A 25,829-nucleotide genomic window follows, 5' to 3' on the forward strand; every position below is an offset into this window, starting at 1 on the left:
GAAGGAAAAGGCCGTCTTCTTCACTGAGTGTCATCATGTCACCTGGAATGGCTGCAGCCACCTTGTGCCATGAAGGAAGACATCTCCCAATGACAAGCATGGCAGAGAACAAAGACAGAAAGCACCTGGGTCCTTGAAAATGTCATCAAACCTCTGATTTAATCAACTCTGTAACTGCCATGCTTTTTCTTATGTGAGATAATAAATTCCTTTTTTTAAAGCTATTTTTAGTTAGGTCATCATTAACACACAGCCAAAAGCATACTAACCAATATAACATGCTTATTTCGCAAAAAAAAAACCTTAAGAAAAATCACCAATACATAAGTTTGCTATTTGTGTTTGACACAAAAGTAAATGTCTTCCCATTAGTATAGCTATAATCAAAAAGACTGATAACAAGTATCGGTGAAGATATGGAGAAAATGGAACGCTCATACACTGCTGGTGGGAATGTAAAATGGTGCAACTACTTTGGAAAACAATCTGGAAGCTCCTCAAAATGTTAAACATAGAATTATCATAGGACCCAGAAATTCCACTCCTAGGAATATACTCAAGAGAAACAAAAACATATGTCCACACAAAAACTTGTACACTAATGTTCACAGAAGCATTATTCATAGCAGCCAAAAAGTGGAAACAACTCAATATCTATCAACTGATGAATGGATAAACAAAATGGATAAACAAAATACAATGGATCATTATTCAGCAATACAAAGGAAGGAAGTACTGATTCATGCCACAACAAAGATGAACCTTGAAAACGTGATGCTAAGTGAAAGAAGCCAGTCACGGAGGATCACATATTATATGATTCCATTTTGATAAAATATCCAGAACAGGCAAATTTATAGAGACAGAAAGTAGAAGAGTGGTTGCCGGGGCAGAGGGGTTTGGGTAGTGACAGCTAAAGGGTGCAGGATTTCCTCTTAGAGCAATGAAAATGTTCTGAAATTCTTTGTGGTGATGGATGCAAAACTCTGAATCGTACACTTTAAACAGGTGAACTGTATGGCATGTAAATTACATCTCAATAAAGCTGTTAAAAAAAAAAAAGACATTGTGACTGGGTTAGTAGTAACTGCTGTGACACTAACACATCCAACCAAAGCCTCCAGCGGTCATCCAGGAAAAGCCCACCAGGGGACAACTCCCATTCTGGGACTGGGACGTCTTAAGTAACTACGCCACTTGGGTTTTTACAATACTCAAATCAACTCTCAGCTTTCAAACTGGTTTAGCCATACCCATATAAAACATCGCTAAAATTGCAAAATTTACCTCTCTAAAATTATCTCTATCTTATTCTTATGTCTCTATCATATCAAGAAAAAAAAATTCAGTAAAGCCAAGATTGAAAGGCTACAAAAAGTCAAAAGTAAAGTAATTTTTTTAAAAGTTTTATTTATTTATTTATTTTGTGTGTGTGTGTGTGTGTGTGTGTGTGTGTGTGTGTGTGTGTGGAAGATCAGCCCTGAGCTAACATCCATGCTAATCCTCCTCTTTTTGCTGAGGAAGACCAGCCCTGAGCTAACATCTATTGCCAATCCTCCTCCTTTTTTTCCCCCCCAAAGCCCCAGTAGATAGTTGTATGTCATAGTTGCACATCCTTCTAGTTGCTGTATGTGGGACGCGGCCTCAGCATGGCTAAAGAAGTGGTGCACTGGTGCGCCCGGGATCCGAACCCAGGCCGCCAGTAGCGGAGCGCACGCACTTAACCACTAAGCCATGGGGCTGGCCCAAAAGTAAAGTAATTTTTTAAAATCTTTAGAAATTTTTCTCTCCATTTGTCAACCGGTTCATCAGGTGTAAACAGATGCCAAGTGCTGGCAACCTGCTGACGATGCCCAAAGGCCTGAACCTGCTGGCTGGCTGCCAGAGCCAAAGAAGGGACAAGATGCCAAAAGAGAAAGGCATAAGGATGCACGCCCAGCCCCTAGGAGGTCCTCCATAAGTGTGTGTGTAATGAATACACACATGAACAACAGCAAAGAAATTGTCAAAAGAGCAGTTCTTGTTCACAGCAAGGAAGAGTCCATTTGCAGGGGAAGTTTGCTAAGAGCTATGGAGAGTCACTGAAGGAGAATTGCATTTGGGATTCCAACCCTTACTCAGTTACATGGAAGCTAAAGGAGAAATCTTTTTATGTTGTCTCAGAGCGGTGGTTCTCAGAATGTGGTCCCCCCACCAGCAGCAGCAGCATCACCTGGGAACTTGCACAAATGCAGGTTCTTGGCCCCACCCCAGACCTGAATGCTGAATCAGACCCTCTGGGGTGGGGTCCAGACACCTGTGTTTTGGCTCAGATGAGGTTGAGAACCAAGGCTCAAGTGTGAGAACCCCTCTCCTGGGGGCCACACATGCAGCTCTTCCACTGTAAACGTCCAGAAATGCACAGTGAGTGCTAGTGGTGCAGGGTAGTGTCCTGAGAGCCTTTCATTTATTATACACACACACACAAAACATAGTGAGTAACTACTGTGCCCTAAAGAATAAAAAGACTCCGCTAGTGGCCTGAAGAAGTGTGCTGTGTGGAATTCCTCCAGCCCAGGTAAGTGTTCCTCAGTGCAGGCCACTGCCATGCTGAGCCTGCCAGGGGACAGAGGGATGCCACTGGTTGGGGAGTATAGTGATGCAATGAAAAAAGATGAGGAAGGGGCCGGCCAGGTGGCGTAGTGGTTAAGTTTGCACGCTCCACTTCAGCGGGCCAGGGTTCTCGGGTTTGGATCCCGGGCGCGCACCGACGCACCACTTAGCAAGCCACACTGTGGCGGCGTCCCACATAAAGTAGAGGAAGATGGGCACAGATGCTAGCCCAGGGCCAATCTTCCTCAGCAAAAAGAGGAGGATTGGCATCGGATGTTAGCTCAGGGCTAATCTTCCTCCCACACACACACACACAAAAAGATGAGGAAGAAGGAGGAGGAAGGGATGGGTGCAGGGAGAAGAGAAGAAAAGAAAGGTGCTATCAGGTTCTGACACAAAGCCAGAAGGAAAACCAAACCTATCAAGGTGGAAGACAGTGACACAAAAGAAGAGAAAGAGAAACTGCCTCTCTAGAGCTTCCCACGGGGGGTCAGCTGAAACTTCGTGGAGAATCAGCTGCATCCTGTGTGCCACAGGATGAAGAGGAGGTGGCTGAGGAAGGGAGAGACCAAGGCCTGAAGTCAGAGAGCATATCAGATGTGACACATGTCAAGCTGGAGAGCAGCATCCTGAGGTCGCAAGTCCCCATACTGCCCAGGACTTCAGTGAAGAAGAAGAGACACAGAACCAGCAGGCATCGTGAATGGGAAAAGACGTCAGCCTTCAGTGGGAGTTTGGATAGAATCATGAAATTTAATCTCCTTAAAGGAAGGTCTCGGGCCGGCCCCATGGCTTAGCAGTCAAGTGCACGTGCTCCGCTACTGGCGGCCTGGGGTTCGGATCCCGGGCGCGCACCAATGCACCGCTTCTCCCGCCATGCTGAGGCCGCATCCCACATACAGCAACTAGAAGGATGTGCGGCTATGACATGCAACTATCTACTAGGGTTTTGGGGGTAAAATAAATAAATAAATAAAATTATATAAAAAAAAAAGGAAGGTCTCGTCCTCAGCACTGGTATAAAATGGAGATGTTATCCATTGACATTTCCATAAATATCTTTAAAAAATAGGACTCTTTTTTTTTAAACATAGTCCTAACTCCATTATCACCAAAAATAAATGAGCAATAACTCTGTAACATCATCCATCTGTTTTTAGAAGCTCCCCCCAAGAGATTCTCTTCATCAGCCATGTTCAGAAATGTGACCAGCAAGTTATAAAGGGCATCTAAGAATCAGGATCCAACAGGATGGGATGAGAGAACTCTGAGCGGGTGATCCTATGTCCTACTCCCAGGAGCTCACGGAAGAATTCGTTCATAGAAAAGTGGAGCACCAGACCAAACACACTCAGGTCTACACCGTCCTACCCCTCACTTGATCCCGCCTTTCTCAGAGGGATTATTAACAACCACTGACGCTGCTCCTCCTTGTTTATATCCTCTATAATCTACCATCTCTCCCAACCACTCAACCCTCTGGGATGGATAACACTGCCAACCACCTCCTCACCATTGTGGAAGCCCTTGCACCTTGGCTTCCATGTTGAGGTATTCTCCTGGTCCTCTCTCTAACTCCTGTATGACATTATGTCCAAATGACATTAATATGAGATCAGGAATACCGTATTTTTACCATAATTTGCTTGACTGTCCCTGAAGGGACTCCTTGCAGTGCTTTCTAATTCTCCCCTAATAAACATGCACCTCCTCCTTCAAAACCCTACTATCCAAAGAACCTGCCTGATTAGCCCTATTCTACTCTGATTTTGTGTGTGCCCTACATTCTCTCAATTTATGTACTTTACCTGCAAACTATTAATTTGAAAACATTTTGGCTTTATTTATAAGCGTTTCCACATATGTTTTCATCCTTGATGAAGTAGGGAGCTTTCTATTTTCTATTTCTATCTGTTTGTTTCGTAACGTCTCTTTTTTTAAGGAGAGCAAAGGTAAGAGCTTCGGTGGTGTTTACACAGTTCAGGGAAGGCACTCAGTCTGGTGGAAATAAGTTCTCCAGTCCTTGGTGAGATGTACTCACTATGGTTTCCCCAAGGCTAAATAAAATATCACATAATTTAAATCCTTCACTCGAATTCTACACTCCTTAAGCAATCTTGCTACTTATCAATTAGGCCTCCCAGATATCTTGATATCACGGGGGAAGTACCCTGGGCAGTAGATATGAATATTCCAGCTACTGGAAAAGTATACCATACTCCCCAATGTAGACTAATACACTGGTAGCTAGTTTATACATCAGTCTCATGGTGAGCATGAATCAGTTCTCCTAAACTTACACAATTCTGAACACTGATGGAAATGAAGATTCTGAATCTCCAAAATTATGAACCAGACCCCTGAAGCTCACTGATCCCCTAAGGACCTCTATCCCTCCCAAGAGGCTGCACCAGCACTGCCCACCTCATCCCACTCTGCTCCATGAACTACAAAATCTCTATCTCCAATCTTATTGCCTTGTACTATAATATATTCTAATTAATTGTTAATATTAGTTAATGTTAGTCTGAGAGGTTTGTTTCCTTTAATAGTTTTATTGAGAAATAATTCACATACCATACAATTCATCCATTTATAGGATACAATTCAGTGATTTTTAGTATATTCACAGAGTTGTACAACCATCACCACAATCAATTTCAGAACATTTTCATTGCCTCAAAAAGAAACTCTGTACCCTTTAGCAGTCACTCTCCATTTCCCCTCAATCCCCCCAGCCTGAGGCAACCACTAATTTACTTTCTGTGGATTTACTTGTTCTACACATTTTATAGAAATGGGATCATTTAATACGTGGCCTTTTGTGACTGGCTTCTTTTGCTCAGCATAATGTTTTCAAGGTTCACCCATGTTGTAACATGTGTTAGTACTTCATTCCTTTATAGGCCCGAATAATATTCCATTGTGTGGAAAGACTGCATTTTATTTATCTGTTCATCAGTGGATGGACACCAAGGTTGTTTCTATTTTTTGGCTATTACAAAGAATGCTGCTATGAACATTCGTCTACAAACTTTTGTGTGGACATATATTTTCCGTTCTTGTGGGTAGACACCCAGGAGGGGAACTGCTGGGTCAGATGGCGACTCTGTGTTGAACCTTCTGAGGAACCGCCAGCCTGTGTCCCAGAGGCAGCAGGTGCTCCACTCCACATTCCCACCAGCATGATGGGGGTAGTCTGGGAGATTTCTGAGACAAGGACTATGGTTTATCTGTCCTCATATCCCTGATCTCTACTAGGTACTGAAAAATTTTGTTCAATGAATGGATGAGAGCAAAGGTGGCTTAAAAAAAGAAAGCAAAATGCTTTCAGCAGAGTAACAGGGCACTTTCAAAGAACAGTTTCCTCCCTACCGGGTCCTGACATACACTCCATGCTCCCTTTGCCCCCTGGAGAAGCTCCCGTCACTTATCCTGGATGGTTTACCAACCCACCTACAGTCCTGAAAAACATCCTGACAAAAGGCGAAAGACATTTACTGGGGCTCTGTGGGCCTGAGGGCTGCCTAACAGTTGTAGGGGTCATTCATCTGTGGCCATCGTAATCCAAGCCCTATGGGCCTTCCAAGCTGCCCCACGAGCGCAACCTTTCAGGTGGACCAATAAACACAGTTGGGGAGTGATAGCACTCGCCAGAGGGGACAGCTCAGGTTGGCACTGGATCACGCCTCTTACACCGTCAATGTGAACATTTCCCATCCACCCCACCTTCTCAGCAATGGGCAGGATCCTGGCCAACCTCCAACCTCACCCATTAGCCACAGAGGGACCCTGCCTCATCCTTCGCCCTCAAGGAGGAACAGTGTTTTTCTGATTAGACAGTCAGTTTTCTCTTCCTCTACACTAAACAATACTGACACTTGGTAACATGGACAAGTTTACATACTCTTTCTTGTTTTAACTACACAAAAACAAATAAAAATGAACTATGAACCGAGGACCATGTTTGGGAGTTGAGCTCTTGCGGTAGCTGATGTTTTTTCAGAAAAATGTTCTATATTAAGGCCACGTTGTGGGAACATTGCTGGCTGTGGACGTATCCCACATCCCCGTGCTCTAAGGATAGCTAACAAGCGGAGAATGTCCCAGACGGGCACAGGAGGCCCACGGCTCGCTCGACCCCACAGAACCCGGAGAGGAAGCCTAATTTTACCATGCTGTATTTAGACACTTTGAATTCATTTGAACAAGAAAGTTCCTAGAGCTGTTTGGGCTTTTTTTTGGGGGGGGTCAATATTTAAGTAGTACTTTTTTTAAAGCTTACTCTAGATACCAACTGTTGATCTAACACACAATTCCAAAGTTGCCAAATCCAATGCCAGCCTGAAGTGGACAGCCAAAACTCATACGTTTATCAAAGAGAAAAAGGTTTCTAAACATATCATATCTACATTATGATTTTATCCTAATCACAACACCATTCTAACTTAGAGGGAACAAAGTCATTATTTCTAACAAGACATAATTCATAGCACTACCAATTACCAGCTCCACTCTCAACCTGGAGCATCTTTTTGAAACATCTTACTGCTATATGTGACTTTTTACAGGGCGCTTCTTATAAGTTTCTCATTTTAAAAAGTGGCAGAGGTTTGTCAAAAAGTTAGACATAGAGTCACCATATGACCCAGCACTTCCACTCCTAGGCAAAAACTAAAAAAAGAACCAAAAATATGTACTCAAACAAAAACTTGTACGTGAATTTTTATAGCAGCATTATTCACAAAAGTCAAAAGGTGGAAACACCCCAAACGTCCATCAACGGATGAATGGATAAACAAAATGTGGTCTATCCATACAATGGAATACAGTCATGCACCACGTAACAACATTTCCATCAACAGACCGCCTATACAACAGTGGTCACATAAAATCAATTCTACAGAGCCTAGGTGTATAGTAGGCTCTACCATCTAGATCTGTGTAAGTACACTCTATGATGTACGCACACCGACAAAATCACCTAACGACACATTTCTCAGAACATATTCCCGTTGGTAAGCAACACAACTCTATTACTCAGCCATAAAAAGGAATGAAGCACTAACACATGCTACGATGTGGAGGAACCTTGAAAACATTATGCTTAGTGAAAGAAGCCAGACACAAAAGGTCCCATACTGTATGATTCATTCATATGAAATGTCCAGCCTAGCCAAATGCAGAGACAGAAAGTAGATTAGTGGTTGTCAGGTGCTGGGAGGAGGGAGGAATGGGGAGTGACTGCTTAATAGGTACAGGGTTTCCTTTTGGAGAGATGAAAATGCTTGGAATTAGAGGTGATAGTTGTACAACATTGTGAAAGTACTAAATGCCACTGAATTGTTCACTTTAAAATGGTTGATTTTATGTTATATGAATTTCACGTTAATAAAAAAAAGTGAACAGAGCATCAGGAAACTGTAGGATAAGAGCAAGGGGGAAAAGTGGCAGAATATGAGCCCTCAGAACATTCTAGAAATAGTACAAGAAGCCCAACATCAGTGGGCCACTATCAGAGAAAGTTCATGAAAGCAATTGGGACAGCACCACCTGGCCTGCAGTTTAGACTGGGAGGCAAGTCAGGTTTAGATAAATCTTAAACCTCAACCAAGGATTTTTCAGAACAATATTACAAAGACTACCATAGAAAATGTCGACTCCCTGAGTCCAGGCGCCGGACAAGCGGCTTGTGATTCCCTGTGGAGAAACGTGAACTGAGCACTCGATGTGTGAAAATGCATTTTTATTTATCTGTAAAAGAGGGGAAGCAGGAATTCAAGGGTTGCATTAATAATCTTGAATCAGCCATAACATTAGTTAACATCTATTCAGAGAGGTTAATGCACCTTTCGCCCACCACATGTAAGATCACTGATAGCAGTGTCTGTGTTCTCACTCTGCTTTACTTTTCTGCACAGCCCCATCGCAGCAGGACTCTGTGTCCGGCTTCTTGTGTATCTGTTTTTCACGGGCTCCCTCCCCGCCATCACACTGTGCCTCCTGCTACTGGCCAGGGGAGGCTGAGAGCAGCGCTGGAGGAAGCACGTGCAAAGGGCAGGTGCGCATCAAAGACGCAAGGTGAGTTCTGTCCAGGTATTAGGGAAGCCTGCGTCTGACTCCCGCCTTAAATCTTTAAGTGGGGGCCGCCGAGCTTCCTGTTGCTAGCACGTGTCTGGCATGAGGTTGGGCATTAGAGTTCATGCTCCCCCTGTCCCCCCCGCTTCCTCATAGCTACTCATGGGGTACCATCGGCTACATGGGTTTCCACACTGAGGAAAACAGGTTTGGGGGGGAAGGGAGGAGGGCAAAAACCAACATTTGCTGAACACCTAACATGTGCCAGGTGCTCTTCCGTGCTTATCTCATTTAGTCCTAAGCAGAGCCCTTCAGGTCAGGCAACTCACTTCCCTGAAGAGAAGACTGACGCTGAGACTGCCATTTTTTGAGCAAACTACACTCCATTTATTAAGTAAATGCATATTGACTACTTCGAAAATTAACATGTTGACAACCCACGCTCCTGAGAACTGAATCTACTTTAATTTTTAATGGAAACATCCAGACTTATGAAACCGGAAGGCCAATGCCTTAGCAGACTTGGCAGACATCAGAACACAACCTGCGGAGGGAGGGGCAGAGCGCAGATCATGTAACTTATGAACCCGCAGGCACACAGTGGCACCTGGCCAGGCTCTTCAGGAAGAACAAACCTTCCCAAAACAAACAACAAACAACAACAACAAACCAGCACTACTGAATGCCAGACAGCGACTACATTTCTGGGATGAAAATCCACGCACACCTTCGGTTTAAACCAAAGAGGAAGAAACGTGGCCCACTCTTCCTTGGCAGTATGTTAGAGTAGACACACAACTTCTATACAAACAGTTACTCTTACTAGATATTTCTTGAGAAAGTCTGCAAAGTGTTTTCACAAAATTCTGGTAAATTTCAACAACAATCAATACTTCCCTAATTTAACATTCACATTTTAGCTTCATAATACAACTAGTTAACAGAATTGTTAATTAATCTAATTAATTCATCATTCGTTATAAAATCTAACCATAATTCCCATTTTCTATTTCTACATACTCAAAGAAATCTACTTCGGTCTTGTGGAAAACATGCTCCATTTACTAAAACACAAATTTGATTCAAATTTCCCTTTCTCCTCCCCTTTAAAAATATACTAAAAATAACTGTAATAACATCTTACTCATCCTGAACTCAGTACCTAGCAACTTATTCAGAATATAGCTGACAACCAAAAAACTGTACAAAGACCGAATTCTCAATCCTTTTAATCAAACTGTATCTGCAGGGTTGATGAGCTTGGTTACTTGGGTTTTTTTTTAAGGAATAAAGTGAAAATCAGGAGCAAAGCTATTACAAGAAAGCATACTAATAGCTACATAAGCTGATAGCAAGACACCAAGCAGAAAAATTATTTTAAAACATAAGAACTTGAAAAATAGGACAATCTCAGTTTATTTAAAGTAAAGCAGAAATTCCTGTTTTTATAGGGAAATTGCTATATCAGTAAAAACCGAATAACAGGCAATAAAAATAACTGAGTCATCAAGAAAATTTAATTTTATTTGGCATATTTCGTTTTTATGAAGGTAAGAAAGTGTTTTATACATTTCAGAAATGTAAAACCAAATGTTTAAATTGGTTAAAACAGGAAAATGTCTGACTGACTAAAGGCGAAAATCCTCAGCTCTTGAGAAAACTCAACCATCCAGAAAGACGTACTGTAATTGATATTTATATCTAACAACATATCAAATGAGGCTGGTTTCATATTCAACCATATGCTACCCCTAAAGCTGTCAATTAGGGAGCCAGCTGGCAGAAAGGGAAAGGATCAGAGAATTCAAAACTTAATCCAACTGGATCAAGCTTAGAAAAGAGGATAGCTGTTTAAAAAAACACTAAACTGATTATGTGAGACATTCACATTAAATTACAATTCAGTATTAAATCTCATTTAATCATGCTTTTCAGGAATACTTCTAAACACTAATGAAAATGAAATGGCTAAATTTTAGTCAAGGTATATTACTAAATAATAAAAGATTTTTTATTATTTCAACTTATTTTCAAACAGCTTAATTGTTGTTTTCAAAAAAGAATTGCTTTTCCATCGACTGATGAATGGATAAATAAAATATTGTCTATCCATACAATGGAATATTATGTGACCATTAAAGGAATCTAAGTACTGATACATGCTATGATGTGGATGAATCTTGAAAACATTATGCTGAGTGAAAGAAGCCAGACACAAAAGGCTGCACATTGTATGATTCCATGTATATGAAATGACCAGAACAGGCAAATCTACAAAGACAGAAAGTAGATTAGCAGTTGCCAGGGGCTGAGAGGTTTAGGGGGAAATGGGGAGTGATTCTAATGAATACAGGGTTTCTTTTTGGGGTGATAAAAATGTTCTGAAATTGACTGTCATAATGGTTGCACATATGTGTGAATATACTAAAAATCACTGAATTGCATACTTTAAATGAGTGAATTGTGCAGTATGTGAATTGTATCTCAAAAAAGCTGTTACTAAAAAATAAAAAGAAAAGCTTAAAATTATCCACTCTAGGAACTTTGTTCGTATTCCTTGCTCAGGAAAGTTCCACACCCCATAAGCAACGCTGTAAAAAGAAACAGAAACCTTAGTGCAAATTGGAACACCTCCAGGGGAGTATATGGAATTGGAAATTTAATAGCTACTAAATAAAGTAACATCATGACTAGAGCTATGAAAGCAAATATTTCCATTTGAACTTCAAACGGCAGAGGGACAAAGATGGTATCTTAGAATCATCAGCTCTGAAAGTGTTCATAATCACAATTTCTTTCAGGACAGAGAAAGAACACAGAGTTAAATAAGCTATTCCAGCTGAGAAATTCACTATGAAATGTGTGTTAGAGAACAAGAAAAGTCCTTTGAAATTTTTTGTTGGCATGGTAGCTCTCAAAGTTTTTAACCTTCTGCAATTAACCTTCTGCAACGACTTACACACTGAGTCAGTCACTTCAGTCTGAAGAAAACATATGATCCCACAGGCTGTGAATAACAGTTTCTCTAAGGGAAGCTACAGTTTCACAAGTTAGGTCTTTGTTGAGGTGAGATTCTCTCACAGGTTGAATGACATATGTACCCAATGACAACACTGTCTTTCAGAACAAAGTACAGTATTTTCCCTTTTCTACTTTGTTTATTGCACCAGCCATGCAAATCAGAGCAAATGTTATATTACTTTCCATGAGCTGCTTTGCTGTTCATAAGAAAGGATAAGAAAACCATTCAAATCTTTTATAAGCCCTTTATAATTAAATCCAAGAGTTTCCTTTTATCATTGGTGACCTCTAATTTTTAATTACCAGGTCTAAGGTAGACACTTTCAGGTGCATTAATTTTTGGACTACTAGAGTCACACCAAATATATAGGACCCTGACACACTAAATATACAGTCAGCAGGTCCAGGAACTCAGCATCAGGAGCAAGTGAGTCTTTTATTAATGGAATAATCAGTAAGAACATTATTAATCCAACATTTGCTCGGTTCTACTAATGGAAAAACTCGCCAACACAGTGAAATTAATTTTATTGGCAAGTAACGTTCCAATCTCTCTCCAAAATAATGTTCAAACAGGAATTAAAGCACATTTTTTAAAAAATGTAATCACTTCACATTTTCTCCAAGCCATTTCAAAAGTGTTTCTCAAACTTTCAAAATCAGTGGAGTTCCTCTAATGATACCCTGGCTTTATAAAACAAATGTGATCCAAAAAAACCACATGTAAATTATACTTCTATAACTTGATCTTATTTATTTATATTTAAAGGAAGTAAAGAATACTTCAGAAAGTTAAGAATCTCATACATGGCCTGCAATTTAGCGGTTCTGTAAATCGGAGTTTCCATATGCTAAATTTGTCTCAATGAGGGCTCATAGTTCAAACAAATGGACAAAGAAGAAACCACTTCTTCGTATTAAGAACATGTACTATTTCCCAATCATATGAGAGGCTCAGCTGTTCTTAGAGAATGGTGAGGAATTTAAAGCACATCTAGTTCATACTTTACGTTTTACAAATATGAGAAAACTGACAACCTGAGAGATTAAATTATTTTCCCAAAAGTGCTTAACTAGTTAGTGGAGAAAACATCGTAAGATGAAAGCTAATCTACTGAACAAATTCATTTTTACAAATAATAAGATAATTCTATAAAACTGCTTTCCTTTCAGAAACACTGCCCTCCCCCAGGTTTTAGACAGCTCATTCACAAAACAAAAATTTAACATCAATGACCATAAGAAGCACTTTCTCATGGGGAAAAGAACTCATTTCTGAAGTTACAAAATGCAATGTAACCCACACTTTGAATATTAACACTTAATAGGGGAAAACTAACTTAATCAATGTGCAATAGACTCTTTTACTTAAAATGTCAAAGCCTTAATGATATATTATATTCGAATATCCATATACAAGGAAATAAATCTCATGCACGTGGGTTTTCTTCCTCTCTACAAACTAGATGGTAAAAACCCGAAGTCAATATTTCCCAAACACTTTAAACACAAATACAAATGATTCAAAAGCTGCTTCCAGTAGCACATTTTTCCTTGGAAGGAAAAAAACAAAAAGAACAGAATTTAATAGCATTACATAAAAATCCTGGAAATTATGCACAAAGACTATCCTGGAGCTTTGCCCAAATAAAGGGTATGCTGGCTTTTCATGTGCAAAAACGATAATCAAATAAGAATTATAAGGAGCTACAGCCTTATGAAAGTTAAATACACTTCTCGAAATCTCCATTTTAAAAAGCTTAAAAATGATTGCCTAAACTAAGCCATTCAACCCCACATTTCCTGGGACCTAAATAAACACTTGGGTTTTCAATCATCTGAGTTGTGCCCTACAGCCTGGCTGCCCGACCTCCGGGCTTCCCTGCAGCGCTGGCCATGGAGCCGGGATCCTGAGGCTGTCCCTCTCCCGCACCATGGCCATTCACATTCCCAGGCACTGTGCCTTTGCAGCTCTCTCCCATCTCCTTCCCTACGGCCTTTCAAGACCCCATCTGTAGCCTCTATTTAATAAACCACTCAACCACTCCTAGAAAACAGTTACCTTCCCCCTACCTTCTGGTTTGTTCTGTGTAGATGTTTAGGGTGTGGTTTCACAGACAACAGAGTGCCCACATGTGGAGGGTGAGGAGTTATAATATTAATTCATTCATTCATCCGTTCATTCACTCTGCAAATATTATCGAGCCTATCTCCTCTATGCCAGGCTATGTTCCTGGTGCTAGGAGTACAACAGGGAATAAAACATGCAAAAATTCCTGCTCTCAAGACACATTCTATTGGGGTGGAGACAGATCATAAACAAAATAAGTAAGTCAAATACACGTTACACAAGACGGAAAGGAGAGTGGCAAGGAAGCACTATTCAGAACACGGTTCCTAGGAAGGGAATTCCTGGAGCTGGGCTTTCTGGAACCTTCCAGAGCTATTCTGGGGGAGGGGGACTTGCTGGGCTGGGGCACTCATCAGTCTGCAAACAGGCAATCTACATTTTGGTATAGGATTTCTTTCACTTTATTGTTCTTTACCCCTATTTACCAACATTCACAAGCACCTGTCCCTCAACAGGCATTCGTGGGAAGACACTGTAGAAAGAAATGCTGCATTGCTCTATAATTGTTATTTGTAAGAATGCAAATTAAAGCTTCCACAGAGCTTGAAGCACGAACTGTTTCTTCTGAGGTGCTAGTTCTTCATATAAACATGCATATACTATTAATTTTCTTTTCAGAAAAGGAGAAGGTAAACTTTAGCTCAGTCTCTCTGAATAAACATATCAGACAAACAGAATTAATGAGATTTTAATACCTATAATTTCTCTACTCCTTAAAAATGTTACTAAATGAGTAAGAAAGCTATCAAAGACTACTGGGTTGTATGAAAAGAACTCAGGGGCCAACTTGAAGGGGCTCCCACGTGCCCAAGATGAGACAATCTGAGCATCCCAAAAAATGATACCTGTAACAGAGTGATATATACCAAATAAGCTAAAATCCAAGAGTTTATATTGATCCTTGAAAAAAGTCACCTTCAGAGAATGTTAAGAAACCAACTCAGCCTGAAAACTGGTATATAAGGGAAAGAACCAAACAAATAAAATATAAACTTCTAAAAATACCAAGCAAATAAAATATACACTTCTAAACATACACAGTTCCCATGATCCTAAAATGTCACAATGATTGAGATGACAATGTGCATGAAAACACTTTGTGAACTGGAAAGAGCTAAACAAAGGTACTGTTGTTTTTCTGCCATTGCTACTGCTAAGACAATTGTCCCCACTTTCAATAACACTAGCTAGTGAATCCAATCTCTATTGAGAGTTACTATACGCCTTTTCTAAGGACTTAACATTATTTTCTCCTTTAATCCTTACAACAATTCTATGAAGTGGGTACTGGTGTTTTCTGATATAGTCCTTTGGGTTTAAACACTGGCTCCACCACTCAGTAGCTCTTTCTAGCTATCTGACCATCCCAAGTCACTTAACCTCTCTGTGCTTCAGTTCCATCACCTATAAAATGGAGATGATAACGGTCCCTACCTCCCAGCCCTATTTGTAATATGATCAGCAAGTCTAGTGCATACTGTTTAGGTGATAATTTGATTAATGTCTACTTCCCCTTCTAGGTTGTATGCTCCATGAGAGCAGAAGGCTCCATCTCCAGAACCTAGTCCAGGCCTCACAAATAGTAGGAACTCATTTGATATTTATTGAATAAATAAATGAGTTTACAGTAGAATACAGCAGAGCTGAGTAACTGCGCTAGTCCAAATCTCAGCCAGCATCTGCAGATTCACAAAGATAAAGATTTTTCCATAATTCCTCAACTATCAAGGGCCCATCATCTTAAGCACCTCTAAGCTCTGGGGACAGAAGCAGCTCAAGAGCAATACCGCCTGAACTCCCCAGTGTTTTCAGTAAAGAAGCTGCCAAACTTGGCGGCTACAGTTTAACCAGGGCAAGCTATCAGTGTTTTGTGTTTTGGACACTTGCCCTTTTTAATTCAAGAAACTGACACAAGCACATTCCCTGGTGTGTTCTGGGTTTCAGTACCAAATTATACAAGATGGGCACCAAACAGAGTGCAGGAAAAAAGAAACACCCTTGAGAGCAGTACATAATGTGACTCACACAGGCAGAAGAGTTGGTTATTATTTATTGAACAGTTGTTGCAATCGAGTCGCTATGCTAATAAGTGCTTTATTTGAATCATCATCTCATTTGATTCTCGCAATAGCCCTCTAACAGAAGTACTGTCATTTCTGTAAATTGTAGAGCCCCTACGAAGCTTGCCCAAGGTTCCACAGTTTGGAAATTGCAGAACTGAGAACTGAATGCAAACGTATCGGAAACCAAAATCCATGCCCCCCACCACTAAACTACGCTGCCAAAGGATGAGTTTTGCAAAAAAAAAAAAACATTTAAAAAAACAAAGTTGAAAGTTAGTCTTCATCATGAACCCTAAACAACAGCAACAAAGATTTGGCAGAATCACAAAGGATTTTTTCGAGAAAAATAAATGCATAAACTAAAGCTACTTCCACAGTGTAGATGTCTATCATCTACATGAGAATGTGTGTTTGGGTAGGAGATATAAAACCCTCACTCTTCCTAGCCTACAGCCCAGGGAAGCGGTTCTCAGAGTGTGGTCCACAAACTCTAGGCGTCCCTGAGACCTTTGCAGGGCGTCTGCGAGGTCAAAACTATTTTCATAATAACACTGAGACATTATTTGCTTTTTTCAGTGCTGACGTTGGCACTGATGGTGCAAAAGCAAAGGTGGGTAAGACCACTACGAATCAAGGCAGTGGTACGAAACTATGCTAGTCCTCAGCGTGCTGTTTACCATCGCACACTTGCAGAAGGAAAAAACAGTCCGTTTCACTTGAGAATGTCCTTTGATGAAGCAGTAAAAATGAATAATTGTGTTAAATCTCAAGCTCAAGTGCATGTCTCTTTAATATTCTGTGTGATGAGCTGGGAAAGGCGCCCACAGCACTTGCACTGCACGCTAAAGGACAAGGGCTGCCGAGAACAGCTCCCGTGCAACTCGGAGCTGCAAGCTGAACGCACTGCTTTTTTGACGGAACATATTTATGCTTGACCTACAGACAAACTGCGGTCCTACAGACTTGAGTATTTGACAGACTGTTCCCAAAAAATGAATGAAATGAATCTGTCACTTCAAGGAAAACAACTGCCAGTATTTGCTGCCAATGATAAAATTCAAACTTTCAAGTGAAAACTTTCATTTGGAAAACTTATATCTGCCGCTGTGAAGCTGACATCTTCCCAGTGTTTAAAGACTTTGCTTATGTCAACATTTGGAAGATCTGCATAACTCAAGAAACCAATATTTTCCAAATGACCAATGCATGACATTACACACCTGGTAAAGATTCACTCAAAAATCCAACGGGGTTTTACTAGCATAGAAAAAAATGATTAATAGGATTTCAGATTTTATATTGCAACTAATCCAAAGGAACAACAACTTGTTGGACACTGGCGCAGTATGGAAGAAAAACATCCACAATTATCTAAAAAGGGTCCTGAAATGCTCCTCCATTTTCCAGCTAGACATCTGTGAAGCCAGATTTTCTACACATTCCTCAACATACTGCAACAGGTTGCCAAAGCAGTTAAGAAAATCCAGCTGACACATTTAAAAATCGCTAAATCGGTAAATTTTTATGTGTATTTTAACAGTTTTTTAAAAATCCAGCAGTTTTTGATTAACCTAGACATTAAAGATATTTGCAGAAATGTAAAACAGTGCTACTCTTCTCACCAAATTTCTTTATGAAAATAGTTGTTTTCTTGAAAATGTGGTTATTTTTATCAAAATATGTTACAACATGCAATGGGTACAACAGGTTTATTATTTTGAAATGAATTAAGGAAATATTTTTGAAATTTGTGAGTTTGTTTCAATTTCTAATATGGTAAATATCAATAGATAGCTTACATAAACACAGGATGTTTAGCTTCCACAGTAATTTTTAGGGGTATAAAGGGGTCCCGAGACCAAAAAGCTTGAGAACCACTGGCTTGTGGAAAGGCTCGTAAGCTGGTCACAGCTGTTGTTGATCATCCCAGACCCAGAATTCCACCCCCTTCTCAAACCTGGTCCTGTCCCCGGCTTCCAACCTCGGGTTCGGCTTACTGCCACCATCACCAACAGCTTCCTGGGCTTCCAGCCTGTTCTAAGGGAAAGAACCCCTCACTTTACCTCAGCAGAGCATGCTGGGCATTTTTTTCACAGGTACAATGTTAGCAAATGCTGGGGAAATGCAATAAAACCTGATTTACAAGAGGAAGCACATTTTACCAAGTAAAGTTTCCACAGGTTGGCTTGGCTGGTGCAGTTTACCAGGAACACGAACAAGACTGACGAATGTCATGGCCTTCTCCAGCCTTCCCAGGGGAAGACGACCCTTGCCCTTGGCCCATTCCTTGTCTGTGGAAGCCCCGCCAGCCTGTGATGTGCTCAGTTCCCTCACCTCGGTCCTCCATTAATGTCTGGCTGGTCTAGACCTCACATAGCAGTTTCCTTCCTGTTTCAAAAACTCACACCTCTTTATAAAATTCCCTCCAGGGATGCTAGTTCCTGCTGGGACAAAACAGTCTTAGGTGTCTCATACACAAAGTACAAATGATGCCAAGCACCACATAGACGAGGAGCCACTCAGTCCTGCTCCTCTGGTGGTCCGCAGCTTCCTACCACCACCAGGACAGCAGACCTACAGAATCCTAATGATTAGTGATCACAATCTTACAATATCAGAATCTGAACAGAAACACCAATACTGAAATCACCAACCAACAGAAAGAGGAAAAGTTAGGCACATGCACACACACAATAGAAAAGTCAATGTTTTTTTTTTCCAAGATTATTATTCCACAGCCAAGTATAGGTAGAAACATAATTATTACTTGAGCCAGGCTGGCCAGTAGAAGAGAACCCTGAAATTTCTTCACTTATTCTATTTGCTTCTTTTTAATTTTTCCCTTTCTTAGTAATTCTACCTGAAACGATTACCCTCCTTCCTTCTTCATACCACCGGCAATGCAGCAAACCATCACCTTAACTTTCATTGCCAAAGGCTAATTCTACTCACAAGCTGGTCCTCAGAATTAGCAGCTGTGTGCTCCTTGCTGGAAGCCATATAATTTAGTCTGAAGGAGCCTGAATAAACTGTCATCAGGGACTGCCTGAGCATCAACTCCACAGCTGTTTGTCATTCCCGATCCCAGTTGTCATGCCAAATTTTCTGCTTTGTCTTAACTCTGCCACTTGCTACACAAGAGGCTCTGTTTCAACATGCACAAGAGAGCTCACTCAAGACTGCAGGTGAGCACGGAATCTCTCTTCAATATGACTTAAGAGGGGGCACTGAGCAGTCAGCTACGTGCTAGCACTAGAGCGGCCACAGTTACATGCTTAGGTGGCGACAAGCTGTCCAAGCCATCAGGTGAACAAGGGGTGCACCTGAGCAAGCAAATTGCACCCCAAACTGGTACTTGGCCAAGGTTCCTGGCTATCAGCTGGCAGGGAACCAGGGAGCCCAGACTTCCGGTCTGGGACAGCTGTTGGCCAAGGCTAATGCCCAGAGAGCCTCAGCCCACCATCAGTTTGAGCAGCGGCCCCAGATGGGAAGCAAGACAGGAACTCTTCTAAGTGCCACCTATTAGCACAGCAAAGGTCTCGGTCACTGAGGTGGCCAGTAGAGGACCATCTGTCCCGATGCACATCAGAGGATCTCTCCTCCAGTTGCTCCATGAGCCTAAAAGCTTAGCTTGCAGGGAAAGTCATGTTTTATTTCTGCATCTGACAATGTGATAGCTACCAGATATTCCCTCCACAAAGACATGATCATTGGTGTGGGTTTGGCATGGCTGAGCACCTTTGTTCTATCTTCCTAATATTTGAGAAGGCAGAATAAGATGTCTGTAGGTTTCTTCTGACAGCTTCACTTCCTGTCTTTGTGACTCTCTACCAACGATAGGAAAAACCAACAGTTCAAGACAATCCTCCTCACCTTTTTTGCTTGTGGCCCAAGGCAGAACAGAACAACCAATACCCTCATGGGCCCAGTGGTTCGTCCCAGTGGTGTGGAAGGACTCTTCTTCCCATCACTCAAATCAGACCATTTCTCCCTAATTTTAACAATAACCGCCCCTCACTTTTGGGATCATTTCCAAAATCCTACTCCTACGCTGAAAGTTCTTTCAACCTTCTCTCTCAGTGACCGGCCACCCTATCTAACACATCACATACACACCCATAGTCCAGATCCTCTCTCCTGCTTTATATTTTTTCCTTAGAATTTAACACAAAACAAACACTAGGCTACTTCTTTGTTTACTGTCTGACTGCCCTATTAGAAGGGAAGCACCACAAGGGCAGGAATTTTGTCTGTTTTGTTCACTGCTGTATCCCTACCACCTAGAACCATGCCCAGCACAAAATAAATTATTTGTTAAATGAATGAATAAACAAGCCAGGGGTTCCTGGCCTATTTCTTATTCTGCAACTCGATCTTGCATTCTTCACTCATACCGTAGAAACCGCAAAGGCCTCTCACCCATTCCTGACTCCAGACAGTCCCCAGGTCAATTCCAGAAACTTGAAATGCTATCTCCCATTCAAACAATCAAGCACGTGCACACACACACCCATCTGTTTCAATCTGGCTCAAAATTCTATCAAATTGATCTCACGACTGCTCATGTCTATCCCTTATCTCCATATCTGTCCCATCATCTCCATAGCTGTCCCATCATCTCTATATCTGTCCCTCATCTCCACAGCTGTCCCATCATCTCCATATCTGTCCCTCATCTCCACAGCTGTCCCATCATCTCCATATCTGTCCCTCATCTCCACAGCTGTCCCATCATCTCCACATCTGTCCCTCATATCCATATCTGTCCCTCATCTCCATACCTGTCCCATCATCTCCATAGCTGTCCCATCATCTCCATATCTGTCCCTCATCTCCACAGCTGTCCCATCATCTCCACATCTGTCCCTCATCTCCATATCTGTCCTCATCTCCATATCTGTCCCATCATCTCCATTGCCACTCACTGTTACCTTAGTTCAGGCCACCATGACCCCTGCCTGGGATTTACTGAGACAGCCTCTAATCTCCAGTCTCATGCCCTTCCAACCTACATTCCCTAGAACTGAAAGAGTAAGCTTTCTAAAACTGCAAATCAGATCACCTAAGCCTCCTGCTTAAAGCCTATCAGTGGCTCCCCATTGCCTACAGCATCGAATCCAAACTCCTTCCCATGTCACCCACAGCCTTCCTTGTCCCAATGAACTACTTACAACTGCCCAACCCACCAAGGCACACAACCCCAAGCTTTTGCCCTGGCTATTCCCACTGCTCCCAATGTTCTTCTTTTATCTACCCGGAGAGCCACAGCTGGATCTCAAGGTCCACCTCAAGTACTCGCACTCTCTGAAGTGCTCCCGACTCTCTACATACCCTCAGATGTTTATAAGTGTGAGCTCACCAAGGTCAGGAACTGTCATGACTCTACCTGCGCATCCAGTGTCAGGCTCACCGTAAGAGCACAGAACAGATTTTCAAGGAGTGAGTGACTGTGCAGAAATAATGAAAGTCCACCCTTCCACAAAGCCTGTTCAGATAAATTACAGAGGAGGAGCTTCCTTTCACACTGCCGGGCTCGTTCTGGAATCCCCATGTTCATTTCTACAGAGTCCTCTACTAGGTATTTTTAACCCTATTATCACAAAAGGGGATGAAAGGTAAAGGCTAACACTCAACCTTGTATAGAGAAGATATCTGCCACAAACCCAAAGGCAGGCTCAAAAAAATCTTGAACATAACTGTAACCCCCTGTACCAAAAAGGTCTTCCAAAAACTAAGCTATCATCTCACTTTAGCAGATTTGTACAATGTCAAGAGAATTGAACTGTGCAGTTTCAAAAAGGGTCAGGAAGTTGTGGAGACATCCTCAATTACTGGAGTCCTGTCCACAAAGGTTTTCAAAAGAGCTGAATAAAGCAAAAACCATGGTCTCAGGGAAACAGTTAAAGGAGAGACTACCATATAAAAAAATCATGGCTAAGCTAAGTCTGCTATCTTTCCCTACCTCCCATCCAGTACTAAAACTTCTCCTTCATAAATATACAGAATACACAAATTTAAAGAAAAAGTTAATTTACCAAATTTACACTATTTGAGGTAAAAAAAAAAAGTCAATGAACCCATTCTAGCATTTTTTTGGTCAGTGTCTTTGAGATCCTTGACCTATAAATTGAAAATAAAATGGCTAAAATTTTACCCATAAATTAACAAAAATGGGTATGGCCAAAGAGTCAAAGACTTGGCGACTTTCAGACATACTTAATGATTACATCTGTTTTTATTTTTGGAATTCAAGTAACACACTGTTCAAAGTACCACTTACAAAATTGCTATCATTGTCATACTTAATTTAATGTATACAGCACAGCTCCATTCTCTGCAATCTGTCCCACAGTCCCTGAGGACAGAGCCTGCAATGCTCAGGATCCTAAAGACGCCAGAATCTCAAGCAAGGCTTACATCCGCACCTCACTCCAGTGGCACCTTCAGACTAAGAGCAGGAGCCACCCTCCTACAGCAAAGACAATCTCTCAAGTGAACTGCAAAGTGCAGCTTCTGACCTCATCAGTGTAGCACTCAAAGCTTTCTGAGTAGAGGGAATTATCAGGCAAAAATACTTTTCTACTACGTCCATAAATTCTTCAACTACTAACAAAATTAATGGAATAAAGAAAAATCAGGAGAAGGATAAAGCACCTTTGCCAGATAACAAATAAGTAAAAGACACGGGGAACTCCAGTCACAGCAGAGAAAGAAAACAACCGAGCACACAAGGTTATGTCAAGGCTGAAACCTACTCAGGCCTCAAACTCAGGCACTTACCGACTTGGATTCACACATTTTAAGTCTCCCATCTCTGATTTAAGCTGTGACTTCTCCTTCTGAGGATTCCCTTTTCTGGGGCTTTTCACTGTGTAATTACACAACGTGTGGGCACCACAAAACACAACACAACTTTACAAATTTAGGCTTTTAAAAATCAATGTTATTTTCTCTATGTACTTCCAAAATAGATGTTCCCCTCAATCCAGAAGATTTTAGAAAAACATAAGGACTGTGTAAAAGGGGGAGCAGGGTAGCTATTTAGAATCTTCACTTTTGGTCCCACTTACTTAAACATCACTTCCCAAACCTCAGAGATTTTTGTCCTACATGAAAACAAGAAAAATAACATAAAAGAAGAAGCCCAGTGAAAACATCAAGAATGGCAGTAAGGAGCTTAAGGGACCAGAGGGGCTGAGGGGGTGAGGTAGGGGGGTGCGTCTAAACACTGCTCTGGGTGCATTTCTCACTTTCAAATGCACCAGTCACTCTGGTGGCTTGAGAAGTTCCACTAAACGCTACGTGGTAAGACAAATACTATGACAAGAAAGCATCATTAAATAAAAGTTGAAAGGTGAAAATGCAGACATTTTTTAAAAAGAGACCTAGGCAAAGGCAGTGTGCACTGAGGGGTATCTAATTCCACCTAATTCTCAAGAGTCCTGCAAGGCTGAGCCGACTTCCTTATCCCAGCAAAGTGAGGCCTAGAGAGGAGAAAGGTTTTATTCTTCACATTTTCAGAAAAAGGCGTAGAGAACCGTTTTGTTGGGACTTAAGGGCAACCAAATGAAACGCAAAGGCAATTTCTTAAAGTGCTTTCAAGTTTTGACTGCTGAAGGGCTCCGATCCCCTTCCATTCATCAGACCGGCCCCCAGAATTTCAAAAACATTAACAGCCTACTGGCAGGACATGCATTTTCAAAGTTCTCCTTCCTTCTAAAGGTCTCATGTAGGTCAGCGCTGTCATAGTGTGAACAGATATGTGATATCTGACTCACTGGAGGAAAAGTCCCACTGGCCCTGAGACGCCCCCATGGTAAGGTGTCCCGAGGCAACTGATCTGCCTCCAGATACCGACACTGGAAAGAGATTGTTGCTTTTTTTTTCCACACACACAGGACTGGGGAGGGAGATGACAGGGCAAAGAAAGGCACATACCTTTCAACTGGTCAGCAACAACACTCTGGCCAAGGCGTTCAGTAACTCTCCCATCTTCCATTTCGTACCGATCATCTAGGTATTTTGCGGTGGCCTCAGAAATGTGAACCTTGCCAGCCACTCCCAGCTGCTCCATGAGATTGGCCAAGTTCACATCATTGGACCACACGTCGAATTTAAACCTCCTCATGCCCAAAATGCCACACAAGACAGTCCCTGTGTGAACCCCGACGCGCATGTTCACCATCTCCTTCTTCTCCTGGCAGAACTGCTCGATGGCTCTTATCATGCCCAAGCCCATCTCGATGCAGCAGTAGGCATGGTCAGCCCGGGGCTCGGGGCACCCTGCCACACAATAGTAGCAGTCTCCCAGGGTGCTGATTTTCTCACACTTGGTCTCTTCGCACAACTGGTCAAAGCGACCAAACAGATCATTGAGGAGACCCACCAGGGCGTGAGCAGACTTGTTGGCACTCATCTTGGTGAAGCCCACGATATCTGCAAATAAAATACTGACTTCTTCGATCTGCTGCATCTTAAATGGGCGGAATGCAATAGGGGCTTTCTGTATGGAAGACTTTTTCTTCCTGTTCTTAGGGCTGGAGGTGGCATGTCTTTTGACAGAATTCTCGCTCTCCTCATCCCCCTGTTTCATCAAGTCATCAGCTATGATTCTCGGCATCACAGAATGAATCATCCTCTCTTTCAGGGCTTTTTCCACTTCCAGATCCTTTCCGTGCATAATTGACTGTCCCACCTTGAGGAAGGTGCTCCTGGATCTCACCTGGGACATGATGAATAGGTGGATCCCGATGGCGTGAATGCAGACGTGGAGCAGGGCTCGGCTCAGCAGCTCCCAGTGCAGGGCCCCTGCTCCAGGTGAGGGGAAACAGTATTCATCTCGGAAATAATAGCCAAAGGTCTCAAAAAGAACAGAATAGGCTACTCCCAAAAACAAGCTCAAGTACAAAGGTAAGTGCATGATGGTGTAAAGCAAAAAGAGCACTTCGATGCACATGGAAAAGCTCCCCACTTGAGATAAGCAAGTGTCTGTGGGCTTGGCTGCGAGAGTATGATTGGAGCTGTCAACACGTCCTGAGAGAGGCGTCAAAACCTGAAACTGGGCAGCCAGGGTCAGGGCGAACACCAGGAGGGTGAGAAGCAGCGAGGTCCACACGTAATGCCTGGCATACAGCTTGGTGAAGGTAAAGAGAAAAAAGCCCACACACACCACGAGGAAGCACAGAGCAGGGGCTACCATGACAATCAGTTTGGATCTCATGTGGACCCCAAAATAGATGCTCCAGAGAAGGCAGGCAAAACCAATGTAGAAGAGCGCATACCGGAAGCGGCGCTGGGTCTGCGGGAAGCAGCGCTCCATGCAAGCCTCCTCCAGGTTCACAGAGTCGAACTTGGGGTCCCACCACCGGCTGGAGGCCCTCTCGAACAGCTGGGGCAGCTTCTTCTGCCTGCGCAGGCGGCCTCCGGGGCCCACTCTCCGGGGGACCCCCGCTGAGTCTCCGGAGCTGCTACAGCTGGAGGAGATGCTGTACTTGCAGTGTTTGGGGTGGCTGTTGGAGGACAGCTGCTTGGGGTTGATTTTGACCCTCACGCTGTTGCTGTCTCCGCTGGAGTCACAACTCACCTCGGTGCTGTGGTGCTGCAGCAGCTGCTGGTGGGGCGGGGAAGCCATGTTGCCGAGCGCTCGGAGTCTCCCCGGCCGGGGTCCCTGGGACCTGTCAGTGAAACACGCAGAGTTATACCGGTATTTATTCCTACACGGGCACACACACCTGAAGGCCACGAGATCTAGCAGTTTCCTAAGTGGTGGCCCCAGGGGTCCACTTGGAAAGGCACCATATGCTCACTGAAACTGTGGACCATGTCTACTCAGCGCTCCACCGTCCCACCTCGAGGCCGACCCCAGCAGTTGGGGACGGCCCTGGAACACCCAGGGGTCCCGAGGAGGCGGCCGCCCCCGAGCCCCCCAGCGCCGCCCGCGCCCG

The 25,829-nt window shown here is 42.5% G+C and overlaps 1 protein-coding gene across 1 annotated transcript in view; it reads right to left on the bottom strand.

Annotated features, from left to right (window-relative positions):
* ADCY9 (adenylate cyclase 9) overlaps window positions 1–25,829 on the bottom strand; it is a 117,351-nt gene that overhangs the window by 91,250 nt on the left and 272 nt on the right. Inside the window, exon 2 of the mRNA XM_004438122.3 lies at window positions 23,824–25,559. Within this exon, the coding sequence (XP_004438179.1) occupies window positions 23,824–25,516 (1,693 nt within the window). The 5' untranslated portion in view covers window positions 25,517–25,559. The remainder of the gene's footprint in view (window positions 1–23,823; window positions 25,560–25,829) is intronic.

Source organism: Ceratotherium simum, chromosome 26 (assembly GCF_057802395.1).
Source record: "Ceratotherium simum simum isolate JZ-2026a chromosome 26, ASM5780239v1, whole genome shotgun sequence".
NCBI lineage: Eukaryota > Metazoa > Chordata > Mammalia > Perissodactyla > Rhinocerotidae > Ceratotherium > Ceratotherium simum.